This window comes from Haliotis rubra, unplaced genomic scaffold, assembly GCF_003918875.1.
Source record: "Haliotis rubra isolate DU_JTF1 unplaced genomic scaffold, ASM391887v1 Scf1, whole genome shotgun sequence".
NCBI classification, from domain to species: domain Eukaryota; kingdom Metazoa; phylum Mollusca; class Gastropoda; order Lepetellida; family Haliotidae; genus Haliotis; species Haliotis rubra.
Window position 1 is genome coordinate 10,294,583 of NW_025764891.1, and position 20,269 is coordinate 10,314,851.

Sequence of the window (20,269 nt, forward strand, 5' to 3'; positions counted from 1 at the left end):
AGCACTGTGTTTGATGTCACGGTCACGGGTAATATCATGATACTTCTTGTTCCACCTCATGTTCGATATCTGCTCTCTCCAAAAACATTAAACGTTGTACATTAAGTTAAAGAAATATTACGGCCATCGTGAAAGGGTTGTATCTATATTTTAAGACACTGATTGCAGAAGTCAGGACAATCCCTGAAATGGAACGTATGTGTCTCTCGTTGAATTCGTTTTTGAGCGTGTAGAATTCTGGGGTTCGATTTCCAAATGGGTATAGTTGTCATCCACGTTAATACGGATTGAACATTGATCGAAATGGCATTATCCGCACTCTCGATTTCGTAGTATAGCTATTTTTTTCCTTTTGGTTGTGGACACATACCCAGCTTGAACATAACCATTTCACTCGCGATATTTCTTGCAGAATTTCAGAAAGGGGAGAAGTTTGAAGAAGTTTTCTTTGAATCGTTTACTCTGAGATGCATACAGAAATGGATTGATGGACGATTTAGCCCACAGGAGCCAAGTAAAGAACTCATACACATGCCTGTTGAGACAGTCGTCACATTGTGCGAGTACGACAGTGGCGATGGTATATGGTGCCCAACAGATGAAGAAGGTTATTACAAGCACAGCCAAAGACTTCGCTGCCTTCAGATCCTTTCTGGCTTTCGTTTGTTTCGATGTGATTGGATTCGTAGAGCAACTCGGAAACCTGGAACAATCGTTGCATCCGGAGTGCTGAGATTTACCCGTCTGTGTTTCTTTTTGCAAGGGATTATCAATAGATCTGATATTTGTGTGTTCAGTTGATGATTCTCCTTCGTGTGTTTCGCCATCAGGCTTTCTTACCCTTTCATCAACCATATATTGCGAACGATCACAATGTACACCCGCTGGATCATTTGCTTTGGGGAAGATCCTCAACCTATTCCTAATAGCGATGAAAACCACAAGATTGAGGCAGAATAGAGCAATGAAAGGAAGAGTCAGTTCGAATACTGCCGTGATAAGGGTAAAGTGTAGATCTCTGATAAATTCAGCATCACAATTTTCTTTTTCAATGACACTATATCCTGTCACGATGTCCCAGAAGATCACGCAAGGTCCATATATCCCAAACGCTATGACCCAGGCAATGCTTATCTTCACCATTGCCACCTTCTTGGTTTCTTTGGCAATATACTCTGCTCCATTTCTAAGAAGGATGACTCTGTCAAGACTCAGAAGGAGAATTAGCAGCACAGACATCAAGCACATTGTATAATCGTTAACGCACCATATCTTGCAGAACACTCGACCAAACGCCCAATTCCAGGATTTGAGTGTAAAATCCGCATAGAAGATCATGCTGATGGCTCCAAGGAAGAGATCTGCTATAGCCAGATTGAGTATGTAGAGGTTGTGGACAGTCTGTAGTTGTTTGTCTCTGAAGTAGGAGATGATGACAAGGAGGTTGCCGACCACAGCAAGCAGTATCAGAACACTCATTCCAACCCCTGCTATTCCAGGAACCCAGGGAGGAATGTACCATCCGTCATCTTCATCCACGGTAGCTTCAGTTGATGTCGATAGGTTTAGATCATCCGGTTTGAAAAAGATTTGAGAGGTTGTCATGATGACTTTTCGAGTGTTCCTCTTAGCTGTTCCTTAAAGCGAAACCGAAATAAGAATTAAAAGCAAACAACAAAAGTTACATCATGCACTGATGAGGACGTGCTTCATAGCTTGGAACATTCACAATACTGCCATGCGCATGGCTACTCTTTGAAAAGACAACTTATCATCTGACACTGATGTATGCTTCTACCTCTGCCGTGCCCTGTTAAGTCCTCGACACGCATGTAAGTGTACATACACTCAGTCACAACATCCAGATTAATAGATCCAGAGACGCTAATAGCATTTCAGAGAGTCCAAAACAACCTCTTATTAACATGACGTAGGTGGTTAACAAATACAATGGAGCTGCAAAACCGCACTTCTGACTGAACAAATGGTTTACTTTAATCTCCTGTTTAAACACATTAACATCACAAGAGTCTCTTCATTTACAATGTTCGCATTTACTATCTGAAAAGACAACAGAGTGAGTATGCTTTAGTTTGTCAGAGCACTCGGTTACTATGACAATGCCATAATGGAACAAAATGTATTTATGTCAGCAGTAGACAATCCCTCTGCTACAGAATTAACTGGCGATATATGATTTACTAAATGTAACTGTTACCACGAACATATGTTGAACTTAGATTATGGCCAGTATTAGGTTTCCAAATGGGTACAATAGACCACTTGGGAAAACATCTGGGTTAGATTACATGCATGTAAAAAGGACTAACGGGACTACGTTAACATATGTCATCGTATCCCAACTGCATAGGTCGATGCTCATGATGTTGATCACTAGATTGTCTTGTCCAGACTTGATTATTCACCGACTGCCGCCATATAGCTGGAATATTGCTGAGTGCAATGTTAAACAACAAACAAACCAACTTGTGAAAATAAACTCGTTTCTGATTTAACGTCTTCCTGGATGCATTTTGTTCATAATCTATTTGACAAACCAAGGATGGCGGAAAGGGAGAGATCATTTGAAAATTTGAAATTTAGATCAATCAAATCAACAAAATAACTACAGCATTTACATTATTAACCATGACACAGTGTACGTCTTTGACTCAGACTCTTTATTTTCGTAGATGATGGCCGTTGAGGCCTGTAGTACATGCCAGGACATGAGCGCCCGTTCATAGTTTCGCAGTGTAAACATTTTGGTCAAATAGATAGCAGTATTAAACAATACAGATTTATCTTGGCTGGACATCAATTGTGTAAATTTAAGTTTAGTGTGGTATGTAAAATAAAAAGGTGGTATATACTTCTCTCTAATGTTTTGGTACAGAGGACAAACTAATAGGATATGATATTCGTCTTCAAAACCATCATTACAGAAGGGACAGATTGCATCCGTTAACGGAATTGCGGAACCAGCAGAAACACCGCGTCTATACGGTTGGATATTAAAATCGGTTGATGCGCGGCGAAATATAGTTAAAGCACGGCGCAATTTAGCAGATTTAACGAGATGTAAATAAGGCTCTGGCTGAAGGATGGTTTTGAATACAATAAGAAGATAACAATGAGGATTCATGTAGACGTGCACTCCAATCCTGCATACATACATCTTTCAATCGCTGCTTAAATACAATATTAAAATTATCAATATTACCAACATCATGTGCTAGCCAACCAAAAGCAATCTGGGCAAACATACGTCATAGAATCCCATTTAGAAGTTATACACATGAAACAGAAAATTTTCGGACCCCAATTTCTTTATGACAAGGAACACAACGTTTCGTTACACTTTTTAGTACCTAAAACGACAAATTACCAATAGTTTCATCAGAAGCATTCTTACCTGTACCTTTCTCCCTGCGACGACGATTCGCCCACTCTCGGTTCACTTACCTGTATGAATCAAGCTATCATAACGGTATGTGATCATTTAATGGTTCCCTTAATTACATTGGTCTTGTTGATATCCGATGACCTATACATATCATGGATTATCACAGATTAGTCAGATAGTATTACCGTGTTTGTGGAGCACAGATATTGGTTCAGGAGCCGATAAGACACTGGCATGAATCAGTTTGAAGCGTTTGAAGCGTTTGGATTGGGCAGCAGGAACAGAAGTAGACACGAGTGAATGAAAGAAGGCGGTGAAAAGCACACCTGTAGTCATCGGTGTTATCCAACAAGCATCATCAATTCTCACTGGACATAGACATTGGTTCTGACAATACGTAGATATTGATTCAGACAGGACAGAGGAAAGCAGTGATCAAAACCGCCATGTCATTGTTCACTAAGTCTGTTCCTAATCATCATCAGAGGAGATTCAACACGGCGAATGCCTAACATAAATATTTGCAACTGTAACTTCACACTACGAGAGAAAAGAGCTTTAATTGATTGTATTACGACACGTAGCCACACACGCAAAGGAGCTTCACGCTTTCTCTAAACTAGTTATATATGTAACACTCAAAAAAGGGTATGCTTCAAAACGACTAGGGGTTATGGAGTGAGTGAGTGGGGAGTTAACATTTCACAAGTCACATCGGCATCATTTCAGCCATATCGTGACTGAGAGTTGTACATATACTCATAGAAACGAATAAGGGAACACATGAAAGTACAAATTTTCCTTTATTTATTTCCATAATTTCACTCACAGTGCAATACATACCTTGTGAAGAAACCTGGAAAAGAATAAAGAAACACTTGTACTTTCATGTGTTCCCTTATTCGTTTCTATGAGAATATAAAAAAACGTAGACAATTTAAATATTTGTCGACAAAGGACAATAAAATAAGTCGGTTAAGACGTAAAACTAACATGTTAACATAAAGCAATAATTATACACGCATCAATACAATATAAATATAGGCTGTAGTGCGCCAACAACTAAGGTAGATCACCACACTAGGGACCATGGGGACTTACATTTGCTACCTGCATGGACTCACGCTGGATTTACACCAACCCTTCAGATGTTAGTGACAAATTTAGACATGAATTAAATGAACACATACTCTACGAGTTATAACGTGATAGGAATAAAATACGTACCTTCTCAGGGAGGACAATAATTTTACAATATTTCAACCCCTTTTTACAGCCACAATTTGCCTTCTCACAATAAAGAGGTTGGTCCTGTAGTTGTTGTCGGCGTGGCTGGAGGATCGGCAACAACTGAAGGTAGACCACCACTCTAGGGACCATGGGGACTTACAGTACTTTGGCTACCTGCATGGATCCTTGTTGAGAAGAAGGAAATAAGGAGCCTAGATAACGATTCAGCAGTTCACACACACACACACACACACACGTACACACACACACACACACACACACGTACACACACACACACACACACACACACACATACATACATACATACATACATACATACATACATACATACATACATACATACATACATACATACATACATACATACATACATACACACATACATACAACGAAATAGGTTGTCCTTTACTCAACCTAGCGTAATAATCACAAAGTATAACATTTACAAAGCACGACTAGAAAACGGGCGATCTCATATTAAACACATCCATAATAATATTTAAACTCCATACAATTTGGATCCGTGAAGAACCGGGTTAGAATTGGTCAACAGCAACCCATGCTTGTCGAGAGGCGACTAACGGGATCGGTGGTCAGGCTCGCTGACTTGGTTGACACATGTCATCGGTTCCCAATTCATCGATGCTCATGCTTTTGATCACTGAAGTGTCTGGTCCGGATTGGATTATTTACAGACCGCCGCCATATACATTTTGGATGGATGCAGTTCCACAATAAATTGCAAAACACATGCTTCATGACATTTTGGTCTTCATCTCATTTACTGTTCAAATAACCAATTACAATATTTGAATTGTATTCCAACCAATCTGTAGATGTGCATTTGCATGTGGTTTTGTAAATATTCATTTGCCTTGCCTTACTCACTTTGTAAATTTTAATATGTAAATCCCAAACATATAAAATGAAAATAACAACATGGATTATTATATTGAGGATGGCGATTTTCGCTCGATACACGCAATTAACAAGGCCTGACAGCATTATCCTTTCCGTCTCCTGTACGACAAGCATAGGTTAATCGACAGGTTGGTAATGTCAGTTGGTAGTTCGGTAGTGTAAAGACGACAAACCAAAGACTGAACATGTCACAACGATCACAGCTATCAGGTATGATCTGATACATCTAGTAGAACATCACTAGATTCCCTTGGTCAACTCTCTTCCTTGCCCCAAAACACTAGCAGGAGTCATGTCCACATTACCGAATATATTATTGAATGAGTGAGTGAGTTAAGGTTTACGCCGCACTCAGCAATATTCCAGCTATATGGCGGCAGTCTGTAAATAATCGAGTCTGGACCAGACAATCCAGTGATCAACAGCATGAGCATCGATCTACGCAATTGGGAACTGATGACATGTGTTGTTCATTTTCCCATGAAACATGAAGAAACATGATGAATCTAGTTTCATGTTTGAGAAACATAAGCAGTTCAGTCATCTCCGGCACCAGTTCCCTCCCCTACTTACGGCATAATCCGATGATGATGATGGGCTCGAATCTCCGATTTGCTATACACGTGCGAGCGCTGCTATTGCACCATACACATGCTGCTGGCTTTCATTCATTTTAGCATTTCAAGTTTACACTCCCAAATTAAACTGTTCAAAGCGGTTGCGATAACCACAACTCATTCATGTTCTCACTGGAAACTTCACTCAGTTCTTCCACCTATGATGATCGCAGTGTGCCACCGAGATGTGATAGAGAAAGGTTAATGTTTATACGAAAATTACTAGTTCGTAGAAATGTAGAATCAAAACCTAAATCTGCAGTAATCTGTATCACCATATGTAAACATTCAGATATTACCTTGAACTTTGTCTATGAATAACATACATTAAATCCCAGTCGTGCATGATGAACATTTCGACAAATGTCATTCAGGGCAATTGACAGTTTATCTCTTTTACTTATCAGACACTCCTCGCTACCTAAGAATCACTTGTCTGTGGCGGCTACGAAAGAAATCCGATCAAGATACAAGATGACTTATGTTCGTAACAACACAATTACCGTGATCTGAGACATGTCAACAATCCTATCTAACATTAAGATTAACGCGTCTACGCGAGCAATTTACTACTTTATCATCCCATGGCTTCCAGACGCCACCACAGTACTGCTGGTATGTATGTACTTGATATCTGAAGAACAACACACCGTGTCTGCCCGTGGGGGATAGATATGCCGAGGAGAACCTATGTCACCGCATCTACCGTTCAGTCCAGGTGGTTTCTTTCAGATATGAGTGCTTTGACGTAAAGAAGTGACTAAGTTTATCAGAAATCTAACACTATATCGCCTCTTTACAGGATTATATATTTACTCAGCGCGTGTGTTTCACATGTAGGACGAGATATAGTGTGTGGTTCAGCTTGCAGTGCGTCGATGACTTCGAGCAAGATGATGTGGTGTATACAAGCGTTGCTGATCATGTCCGCTGTCTCTATGGTGTCGGCGGGAGTTTTCACCGATGACCAGGCCAGTAAGGTGGAAATGTTTGTGGAGGAGGTCATGCGGTGTAGACATATCCCCGGGCTGACCCTGGCTGTTGTGAAGGGGGTGAGACGTGGACACGGGGGTTCGGACAGGCGGACATTAAACAGGGAGTGAACGTCACCAAGGACACTTTGTTTGGAATTGGTTCAGTGACCAAGGCTTTCACTAGTACCCTCCTGGCCATGATGATTGATGAAAGTAATGGAAGGTATGTGAGAGATATTGATACAAACAAATTATACATTCTACCATTTTCTCAACAGACGTTATAATTTTCTCACAATTCTTCTCGATCAAGAGGGACAAGAAAGTACTACTTATTTCTCAACCGGTGACTGACTAACAGTACTTAACAACATTCCTAAATCAGTGAAAACATAGGCAGTACTGAAAACAACTGTCTTGAGGTAAAGAAGTTAGTAATTACGGAATTGTTGTCTGTCCATTGTGAAAATCATTGTAGTCCATAGGTTGTTATCTAAAGTAATGTCTGGAGTAGAGTATGTTGTCTAACAGGTATATAAGCACACGATAACAGAAACCTGCGCTCGCGTGTTGAAACCACGCCAGACATTCAAGATCTGTATCTGAGTATGCGTCCTCATCCAGCTGATAAATTCCTGCTTTCTGCACATGTCTACAAGTTTAAGACATTTGGTGCCAGATCCCTCAAACACTCTGCTGCTGTACTATGGAACTCTCTTCCCACATAGCTCAGACGGGCTCCTCCCTTGACTGCCTTTAAAACAAGAATCACCTGTTTCATAATGCATGACAGTTCATGTTTTAGTTCTATGCTTAGTTTTAAAAAACACGACGGTGGTAGCTTTAGGCTCGCCTCAACTCGACTGAATTGATACTGGTTTTGAAACCAGGCCGCAGTCTCAAGCAAAGTATGAAGTCACGGGCTCATACATGAGGGGTGTTTGTTTCCTCTACATCACGTAATGATATTTAAGGATACTAAAGAATATTGGTATATTCAGAGGCGGTCATAATGTCTCCGGAAACAGGACACATAAATGTCTCCGGAAACAGGACAGAGTGAGTGAGTGAGTGAGTTAGTTAGTTGGTAAAGTTATAAGGACATAAATAGCAGGAAACGACCCAAGCCATATAAAATCCTATCACACATTTATAGTTTTGGTAACCATTGATGTATTTGGTGCTGTATGTTCAAGAATGACTACTGTACGACCAGAAGCTGTCAACTTCATAGTTCTAAAATGTAGAACGTTAACGCCGTTTGGACGTAACACAGTGCTAAAATCCTTATTGTTACCAAAACTTAATCTCTTATTTTCTACCGTTCCTACACCACCGGAAACTGTAAAACAAAATTTCCAAGCAAATTGCTTTCGATTTATTTGGAACGAAAAACCCGATAAGATTAAAAGGAACAGGGTAATATGCAATATTCCGGACGGGGGGTTCAATACTCCATTTGTAAGAGATGTAATTGCTTCTCAAAAGATTTCATGTCTTAGACGATTTACCTTCTCGAACACAATACATCAATTATTTCTTTACGAATCAAATACTATTCCAAGTAATATTCTAGAAATGGATGCAATCTATATAAGAGATAATATCATTAACAACATAAGAAACCCCTTCTGGCGAGATGTTTTATCATCCTGGGCTCTATTCCTGAATAAGCATAAGAAAACACGAAAGGATGCGTACTCACAGTATATATAGTATAATGATAATGTTAAGATTGATAAAAAATGCATATTTATTAAACAATGGGAGGAAGCCGGAGTAAAATACATCAATGATTTGATAGATCAGGATGGTCAAACTCTTTCATTCCTAGATTTCAAAACTACGTACAATATTTCCTCCAATTATTTAACATTTCACGGGGTAAAAAAAGGCTTTGAATAAATATTTAAACGAGCTTGATTATGACGATAATACACCATTAACAGCACCATTATTACCATTTAACATTCGTTTGCTCCTGAATACCAAAAAGGGCTCAAAATATTACTATAATGTGTTATTAGGATCCAAGTTCCAGAAGACTTCAGCCAATCAACAATGGGAGAAAGAAATAGTAAAACAATATACAGATATGGAATGGAGGAATATTAATGAAATTCCGTTTCGATCAACTGATAGTGTTCAATTACGGTGGTTTCAATATAAAATTATTAACCGAATCCTTCCAGTTGGAAAATATTTGTTTAAGATTGGATACCAAAACTCTCCTATCTGTACAACTTGTCATAATTTCATAGCAGATATTAGTCATGTTTTATGGAATTGTGAAATTGTGAACTCAATCTGGATTGAAGTCCAAAACTGGGTAAACAGCAAGGCGGAAATCAATATACAGTTTACTAAAGAAACAATTTTGTTGGGCTTTCCTTCTAAAAGAAATGACCCTTTAAACGTAATCTGTCTCGTAATAAAAAACACAATTTTCAAAGTTTATGTTAAACGAGGAAAACTTTCCTTTGCTTCGATCCAGAGGGAGTTAACAAATTACTATAACATAACAAAAGCCATAGCTTACTCTAACTGTGATTACAACAAATTTGTTAAATTTTGGTCAGCTGCCATAAGTTGTTTGTTGGACAAATATATTCAACTACTCTTTTCGATGAAACTTCGTTCTATCGATGCACAACATTGATCAAGTTGCCATAACTTGGTTGTTTGAACCACTCTATTCAATTACCCTTTTCGATGAAACTTTGTTTATCGTTGTATGACATTAGTCCATCTGCTATAAGTGGTATGTTTTGAACAACTTTATTCAATTACTATTATCAATGAAACTTTGTTTATTGATGTATGGTCCAGTTGCCATAAAGCAGTTTGTCTCTAAACCACTCTATTCAATTACCTTTTTCGATGAAACCTTGTGTCTCGATGTATGGTCCAGTTGCCATACGCAGTATGTTTCTTAACCACTCTATTTATTACCCTTTTCAATGAATCTTTATGTATCGATGTATTACATTGGTTATACCACTCTATTCAATTACCCTTTTCAATGAAACTTTGTCTATCGATGTATGACATTGGTCCAGCTGCCATAAGTGGTATGTTTGAACCACTCTATTTAATTACTCTTTTTGCTGAAACTTTGTTTCTCGATGTATAGCATTGGTCCAGTTGCCATAAGCAGGTTGTTTGAACCATTTTATCCAGTTACTCTTTTGATGAAACTGCTTCTCGATAGATGACATTGCTCGTGTTGCGATAAACAGTCTGTTTTCAATGAAGCATATGCTAAATGACATATTATGTATGACATGTATGATTTGCTGTACGACAAAAAAAGTGAAAAACAAACAAACAAAAACAAACAAAAAAACAACTTCATAGTCACCTCTGGGATATTAATACTGTTTACTGGTATGTGTGACAATCATTAGGTGATAGAGAACCATGTAATGACGTGTAATATTTAAGTGTACAATGTATAATTTAATGTAATCAAACAAACAAACCTAACAATGAATTTACTGAAATATAGGTGAAAAAATGTGTTTGAAGTTGTAATTCAGAAGACTGTATTCTTTTATCTGTATAGACACATTTTCATGCTTATTACATTCCTATTTTGAACAAACCTTATTGTGTAAAAACAATTATGAAAAGGATAACTTATTTACCCTTGTAAATGATTGAGTCTGTTCGTGTTACAGTTTAACATGGACGTCAAAGGTGAAGGATGTGTTGGGTTCAGACTTTGAATTTGTCGACGAGCAGAGAACAAGGGAGGGTACTCTGAGGGATCTTTTGTCCCACCGCACAGGGCTCCAGCCTGCAGTCTTAACCCTATTTGCTGGATTTGCCAAGAACTTCACGAGAGCTGATTTTGCCAAGTAAGCTTTATATATTAATTTGTATGAGGAAAATAGTCACACACTTGTGTGCTCATTTTGTACAGAGGGTACCCGTTGTGCAATCATCTAAGTCACCGCAATTCGCAATACTTAGTATATTTAGTAAAATGTTCACTTTTATAGTTAATAAGAGACTTGTAAGCTGGGGAGATACAATGGATAAGATAAATGAATTACAAAGCTGAATTAAGACATGGATATACCACTGTTGACAACATGTTTATATTACAAAGTATAACACAAAGATATTCGAATTCAAAAGGAGGAAAGCTCCATGCCCTATTTGTGGATTTTGAGAAAAACCTTTGATTCTGTTCAACGAAACAAACTTTGGTCTTTGTTTCAATGCCATGGTCTTAGTAGTGAGTGAGTGAGTGAGTTAAAATTTATCGTCACATCGGCAATATTTCAGCCATATCGTGACGAGAACAATTGATTTCATACACAATGGTAAATTGTAAAACCTGTCAATGAAGGACAGTAAAATAACTAGATTATCACAGATTCGAATTTAAAACTAGTAATTAAATCTAAAACAGTTAAACTATAGATGACAATACAAGGTAAAAACAGGCTATATATTGCCAGCAACTGAAGATAGATCGCCACACTAGGGACCATGGGGACTTACAGTACATTTGCTACCTGCATGGACCCTAGCTGGATTTACACCATCCCTTCAGCTATTAGCAATCTTAGATAATCTAGCCACAAATTAAACGAACATATATTCTACGATTAAAATGGTAGTTGGTTTAAATTGACTTTGAAAGTTCTGGGACTTACGTACCCTTTCAGGAGGACCATGGTTTTAGTAACACAATGAGTAAACTGGTATCTAATATGCATGTGGACGTGGAGGCATGTGTTCAAAATAATCAATTTTTTTCGGAAACGTTCGAATTACAACTCGGTGGAAGACAAGGATGTATACTTAGTTCATTCCTGTTTTCATTCTTCATCAATGAGCTTGCTGTTCAAACAGAAACTACTTGTTCAAGTGGTGTACAACTTCATCCAGAAATAGTCTAAATTTTCCTTCTGTTGCTCGCAGACGACGTTGTATTGTTTTCAAGCACCGTTAGTGGCCTCCAAACAAATGTTTATCTAAGGGTATACATATAGGCTGTGTTAGCTATTATAAATATTTGGGATTGTATTATACCAGTGGTTAGTCTTGGACCATGCATGTCAAATATGCATCGCTCTAAGTGCAAAAAGCACTTATCGGTATTATGAAGACAACAAGTACACTTTGAGATTTTAATTATAAAAACCTTTTTAAAGATTTTTTATGCAAAAATAAACCCAATTTTGACTAATGGAGCACAGATCTGGGCATTGGTAGATTATCATCAAATAGAAAGAATACATTTGTATGCATGCAAGAAATATCTTGGTGTTAAATTGAATACATTTAACGCAACGGTTTACGGTGAATGTTGCAGATATCCAATGCACTTGTTTACAAGCATAAAAGTTGTCAAATACTAGTTAAAACTCTTAAATATGCCTCCATATCGATTACCTAAAGTAGTAATATGGTGTATATTTGTATGATGAAAATGGACAAAGAAATTGGACATCTCATGTTAAGAACTTCTTATTCTCTATTGGCTTCGGAAACGTTTGGAATGCACAATATGTAGAATATCATCTATCATTCATTCAATCGTTAACCGTAAAACGTAAAGACATGTATCTTTGTCAAATAAATGATTGTATTATTCAAAATTTAAAAATGATCTATTCAATGAAGTATACGTATCATGTGTTAATATAAAGACATTTACGCGATCACTAGCAAGATTCCAATATTCATCACACTATTTGTTGATTGAAAGTGGTAGATGTAAAATTTTAGATTCAAATGAAGTTTAAGACGAATATCACTTACTTGTCATCTGCCCATCGTATAAATCAATACGTTTCAAATATATTAAAAGGTATTTCTCTGTCCATCCAAGTATTATAAAATTCTCTACTCTTAAAAATAGAAATATATTACAGAATCTTGCCATGTTCATTGATGTATAGAACAAATGTTTTATCGCTGTAATGTAAATATACTGGCCACATAAAGAAACTGTGCACACAGAAAATATAAACATAGGCACACAGCGTCTTTATACATAAATACAAGTGTGAACATAGCAAGTGTTGGAGATAATCAAACGCTCATGAACGTGCCAGGCGACGTGACGTCATTGATGGTGGCCTATGGACTTGCAATGTGTTACTGCACGTGCAGCCCGTGCAGCCGCACACAACATGTGAAACTCAGAAATTGCAGTCACTGTCGAAAGCTTGATCTTTGGTCATTCAAACGTTCACAAATTCACATGAGAAGTCACATGCACATCATGCCAAGATTAACATCTGCTCAACGTCAAGAAGCTTTTGGAATGGTTCGAGCAAGAATGAGCCAACAACAGGTGGCAGCACATTTCCAATGCCATCGTAACACGATATCTGCATTGATCAGGCGTTATCGAAACAGTAATGACGTCACCGACCATCCACGTTCTGGGCGTCCCCGACGTAACGACGCCAAGACAGGACAGATGGATTCGGGTGACTCATCTCAGACACAGGTTCCAGACGGCAGTGACCACGTCCCAAACCATTCCCCTGGCCTTCAATGCTCATTTGGTAGCCCCTATGCGTCGTCGATGCACTGCTGTGCTTCATGCACATGGTGGTCATACCTGTTATTGACTTTGTGACTTCGTCATGTGACCACCTACTCGATTTTGAACTTCTGACGTCATCGTTACGGATTTTGTTCATGTTCTTTTGACATTTTATTGTGGAACGATACTTCAGCTTATAAAGTGTCTCTATCATTTCGTCTTTTCTGTGTTGTATTCTAATTCTGAAGGAATTTTCTGTGTGCACAGTTTCTTTGTGTAGCTAGTACACATTCATTTATATAATTCTCCATCATATATGGATATGTACTATAGGCCAGTGGCCTCTTCAGTACGAAATAAAGATTCATTGATTGATTGATCGCTGGCGGAGTTCTCTGCCTTGCCTTCGCCAGTTTCCACTGAACATTGTTTCGAACCAATAAAAGTCCTGATCATGATGAAAGATTTATCAGTACTAATCACATGCACGAGGAATTCCTTGGACCTTTTCTCCCACGTTAACTTAAAACATGCAACAACATACCAGCAATACCATTGAAAGCCATGTTAAACCAAATATCCCTAATTTAACCTCTAGAAATATAAGCTTTCTGTACACTATTTTTTTATTCCCAGTAACCAGAATTCTAAAGTTACTTCAAAGCGAAGAAGTCATATCGAAAAGACATTCTACCAGATTATTAAAGGTTGCATGCCGGCCGTCAATATTTATACATATTTCAATGCTAACCACACAATAGAAAACGGATCTAAAAGCTTTCGTCCTGTCATTTCACTGAAACCGATCTGGAATGCGAACACAAGCACTGGTGTCCTGCCCTATCGGTAACTATTGGTTGCTCTTTGGGACGTCATGATCATTGTACCGACAAGTTGTGTTCTGTGACAGGCTAAGGCAGCAGGCCATGGAGTCTTTGACTTCGCTGAATATATTCATTTGCATGTTATTTACCCTCTATAATCGCACACTATAACATTGAAACGAATCTGTTTGAGCCACTTATGATGTTATTGTTGTTCTTTATACAGGCGTTTCCGATTTCTTCCTGAAGTTAAACCGTTCCGTGACGTATACGAGTACAACAACTGGGGCTACGCTCTGCTCGGCCATATTGTGGAAGTGTTGTCAGGGGAATCCTTCGAAGCAACCCTGGAGAAACGGATCTTCAAATCACTGGGAATGAACCGGTCACGTGTTCTGGGAAAGACAATTACAACAAATGCAACAGGAATGGCAAAACCGTACTGTAATGTGGAGAACAAGCTCGTATTAACGGATCCCTCAATTTACGAGTAAGATGAAACGCTTTTGCTTAAGATAATTTGTTCTGTACGAGGGTTGGTCAAAAAGTAGTCGGCCTAAGTATATTATCAATGTTCAATGTTTGAAAAGTTTCCATTTCATTTTGAAGGAATCATTAGCAAAGCCATATTCAATATTTCACATATATGGGTAATGTGGTTAACGAGATATTAGTCATCACAACACATTGGGGTATGATGTGTTTCTAAAAGAAATTGCAGAAAATGAAAAACGATTTGGCATTTGGTACCTCTTGGATAATGGTAAAAATATCACTAATATCATATAAAATGTGTACATTATTGGATGATGTATTGGATGACTTCCCGCCATAATCAACAGTCACAGATTTGGATTGCTTGATTTATATAATTTAAACGTGGGCTGTTTTAAGGACACACCCATTTCAGTCTTTCAGAACCATTGTAGTCAGATATTCAAGGTAGCCCTGTTTACAATATATTGAGAGCTGACATTTGTGTGACCATTCAGTATTTAGTTTGAACCCTTGTCATTATGTATAAGTGAAAACATCCGAATAAGTTATGTCCGTATGATTACGTCTTCGGAATGGGGATGGGTTGTGTCTCTTAAACAAGCTCTTTCAGTAAACATGATGGGGGAGTCACTTTAACAAGCGATTGTAGTTTCAAATGACTTTTTTTACGCACTTTAATATCTAAGCTTGATTCTTGCTGCCTTCTACCTGCTCCAATCACACAAATGCATTTGCATATTTTGATTCCTGAAGTTTGTGATGCATTTATTTCAGATTTTGCTTTTTGGGGACAATACCAAGATAAAAAGTCCCCCAACAAAATGAGGATCGTGAGGCTGGAACATAACACAACCAATATTTTGTAGAAAAACATAACATAAAAACAGCTGCATTTGTATCATTTTCTAGGTGAGGCCGAATAGTTTTTGACCGACCGTCGTATTTGAAATAATATACCACTCGTATTCACCTTATGAAGATTTTTAAAGATGTCAGTGATACGTTTTTCAAATGAAAAACGTGTTTGAATAATAAAAAAAACACATTCAGTTTCTAGGTAACGTTCAATACCTCTCTACTGGTTTATTATGTACAATCTATCTTATCAGAAACAACTGCTACAGTTGGGCACATAACATTATCGTAGATGTTAGTGTTGGGAATTGGTTAAAATCTCATAATTGATGATTGGTTCATTACAACCGATCAATCATCGAAAATAATTGGTTAGTGTCATTTATCAAATTTTCCTGGTGATATTTGTTAATGCACAAAGAATAAGAAAGAGTTTTTTTTCAAATTATTGCACAAAATGCATAAATTGCGAATTTCAAATCTTCAAAGGGTGACCAGTATGTTAGGAACATACATTTCCTGGAGTCTTTAAGATAAATTCAATCATGAGTGAGTGAGTGAGTGAGTTAATATTTAACGTCACATCGGCAATATCTCAGCCATATCGTGACGAAAACAATTTATACAATAAAAAGTCAATCATGAACGACCTTGCAGTGCTTAGGAAATGTGACAGACAAAACCAGCCTCGTGAATAATATTCTTAATGCCAGCAAATGTTCAAAAATTGTCTGTGTTCATTGTTTGTTATGAGAAAACATGATCGACTGTTTCGCCGTTTAGTCACTGCGACCAATCTTCGATTATTTCAATCAATCAGACCACCACTAGTAGATGTATCATCATTCTTCAAGCCACTTCCATAATTATTCCTATAATAAATTCATCGGTTGATATCATGAGTTACAGTTCTCATTAGATGCCGTTGGGTCACGAAGATATGGTATATGAAGAACCGGATTGTTCCCTTTATCGTCCTGCGATGAATGATGTATGCTTATGCTGTGATCTTGCTTCTCCACAGCATACATCCAGGGGAGGCTGCAGGTGCTATTGCGTCTTCAGCGGATGACATGGCTACATGGATGCACTTTCTACTGAGGCAAGGGGTGACGGAGGACAACGTCACACTGGTCAACTCTAAAACACTTGCGGAGGTCTTCAAACCTCACGAGAGTATTCCTGCAGATCCGTTCGTGTCAAAGCCGAAGTTTCCCGTGATGGACTTTGCCTATGGCTATGGTTATGCGTGGGTTATATCAGCATATAAGGGTAAATAGAAGCGACAAGACCCTTTCCCCATTCATAAGAAATCTATACGAAAAGCAGAGTCGATTGCACAATTGTGACTATATCATGAGCAGATATTTGTTTCAGCAGTATTACAGCTGTATGATGTTTTTCTAAGCAAATCGGGTCTGAACCAGACAGTCCAGTGATTGTCACCGTGCGATACGATAACAGAGCATGTGTTTATGAATCACTATGTAATAGTGATGATACCAGGTGTTCGCGGAAAGGTGAGCGTAACCTGCTCCACCAGTGGCACCCGTCATAAACATATGCTAAGTCTAGTCATTTGTTCACCTGAAATACATCGGGAACGTAGGATATAATTCAAAATAGTGAACTGCACTGGAAGAAACAGAAATTAGAATTTCTTTCACGCATAACTGATTATGATGTACGGTGTCTCAACAATAATCAAGCCATCAACTAGCAACTGACAGGTACTTTGCTATTACCATTGCTCTTTGGATACGTTAGCTCGCGATAAAGACACTGACACACCTGTTGTCCTGGTTGATCCTGTATTTTGCAGGCACAGCATTATTTATCGGTATGATTGCTGATTATTTGTTTATTTCATAGCACAAACACTCGTTCTGGAATGTCTTTTTGTCACGATAGTTTCTTGTAGTTACCTTTGTTCAGTTTTAAACCATTATTATTTATTTATTTAAACAACGTAAACAAATGCTTAATATGTTGAATTATACCATAAAATATTACTATCATTACATATTATCTCTACTAACTTTTGACATCATTGAGTGGAGATAATGCCTCAGGCTTTCAGCGAAACATATGGTGTCATCATTGATCTTTCAATGATTTATACATATAACTTTAACCACAACGGAATTTGCCAATGTTTTCGTAGGTAATCGAGACTGATTATTGCTTCACATTTTGTACTTTTTACTTCAACATACCTCTTAAGAATGAAACATATACCAATGCACCATGTCAGAAACATGTACAAAGATGTAAGTAATGTGTCGAAAGTGACTTTAACTTTCGTATTTTTATGTAATTTAATTGTGTACCTTATTTTCCAGGATATAGACAGATGATGCACACTGGAGGCTTACATTCTTACATAACCTTCCTTAAACTCTTCCCCGACTTGGACTTTGGAATATTTTCAAGCGCTAATGGACTAGGAACTACGGATGAGGGCGTGGCACAAAACGTTATCTCATTCTATGTTGCTGATATTTTGATGGGTGATCAACCTTGGCTAAATTCTTCCACGGCATGTACGTTCCCTTCGCCATGGGGCAAGATGCCACCAAGCACCCAAAATAATTCTGATGTCACGAACTCCGATGTGGAGTGCCTAGATTGTTATGTTGGGAAATACGGGCAGCATCTGCTTGGTGACGTTGATGTTAGGGAGGGACCAGGGTCGTCACTGGAACTACACTACGGGAGGTTACGGGGCTCTCTCAATACCACGGATGATAAAACGACCTTTAAGCTTGATTTATGGGACCCTTACAGATTTCTTGCTAGGCCAGGTAATGAAACGGTTCTTGTAGAAGTAAACTTCCATGGGTTAAACACAGGAAAGTATACCTACATTGATCTCATTTTACCTCATAAGATGACATTTACCAGAGGTATAAGCTTTTACGATGAAAACATATTCACAAGAAGCAAACCTGAAACAAATGGGAAGAGTGTCAAGGAGTTGAGCAATCTTTTGTTGGTGTTCGTGTCACTTTATGCAGTGTGCTCTATATGGTAGAGACCTTGTAATAATAAAAGTTCGGCTTTTGACACCTTATGTCAAGGGGATTGTATCCTCGAAAGATGGTCAACACGTTTGATTAAATAGTTAATCCATTGTATTCATATCCCACACAGTAACAATTCAACCGATATATACTGAACATATCTCTTGTCAAATGAATATTTGGCATGATGTACATGATTTTCTTTCTTAAATTGAGACTTTTTATCAATGATCAGATTCAATAATAAACTGTAATATTTTGTTTCTTTTGTATAAGATGAAAATGGTTTATTGTGCACAGTATCAACAAAAATGTGTGGGTATTTCTGTAAGAATACAAAAGACCACATAAAGTTTACATTTAAAAGAATTTACTGTCATGAATCGTCATTTCTTGTTGTGACTAGTTAATGCTTGAGGCAAAACGTCCCATGCACATATTTGTATACATATATGCATTTTGACCGCCGTAAAGTCGTGAACATTCTTGGTGCACAAATACCTTGCTGGTATGACAATGCACATGTATACAAAATTAATGGTGATCACACAAATACCATTTTGTAACCTAATTGTGAATGGAATGCAACTCTCTGCACATTCACAAAGAAGATGCCCTGATACCTCGATATCTTGATTACGACGTGTTTTGGATAAGATGCCAACATTTATGTCAGTGATACCATGTTCCAATCCTGTTTAAAGTGCATCCGATTGTTTGGTATTCTCTCACTCGTAAACACCATGGGCTTCATAGCTGCATGGAGCCGTGCCCATTCAATAAATGTATATTCATGTTCAGTTTGATTATTTTAATAAACAGAGATTTATTTTTACTGATACTTGCTGATCTTTCTGACATATCATTCGACACAGGGTATACTAGTATAGTGGTTGTGGCATATTAAATACTTCAACAAAGTGAACTCCGTAAATGGTCTGATGCTTACTCGAACTTACGTCTTTCTACCAGATGTAAAACTATTAACGGTTCTGGGGTTGGACTGAGGTAGTCCCCGAGTTTCAGCATTAGCTGAAGAGCATTTATCATACACCCATGTATCTACTACAAAGGGTAACTACTCCCAACCCGCTCGGTGTTGAAGAACGAACATATTTCTTCACATGTAAGCAGCGGAACCTCTGCACTTGTACACAGCGATCGTCATTCATAGTTTCTACATCGGTTTTAGCTCTAACAAACTCAGTACATGGGCGTTGCTCATAAAACTAATCACTGGTTTGTCCCATGTGAATATGTACCCAAAACACTGTAAATGAAGAAAAAAAAACAGAGATTAATATTATGCGAAAGACCATTTGTACTCGCTGCACTCCATGCTCTGCGAGGCACCTGCTATTGCCCAGAAACCCTTGAGGGGTCGTG

General features: G+C 38.0%; 2 protein-coding genes across 2 annotated transcripts; one reads left to right on the forward strand and one right to left on the reverse strand.

Annotated features, from left to right (window-relative positions):
* Positions 1-390: 390 nt before the first annotated feature.
* On the reverse strand, positions 391-1,605 carry LOC124261998 (muscarinic acetylcholine receptor M4-like). The gene has a single exon (XM_046699857.1). It carries the CDS (start codon positions 1,603-1,605, stop codon positions 391-393), a length of 1,215 nt encoding a protein of 404 aa, XP_046555813.1.
* Positions 1,606-7,088: 5,483 nt separating this feature from the next.
* LOC124266429 (penicillin-binding protein 4-like) lies at positions 7,089-19,145 on the forward strand. The gene is given in 6 exon segments (XM_046701544.1): positions 7,089-7,242; positions 7,245-7,392; positions 10,850-11,029; positions 14,734-14,946; positions 16,885-17,132; positions 18,203-19,145. Coding segments are annotated over 6 exon segments (1,635 nt in total). The 3' UTR covers positions 18,895-19,145.
* Positions 19,146-20,269: the final 1,124 nt, after the last annotated feature.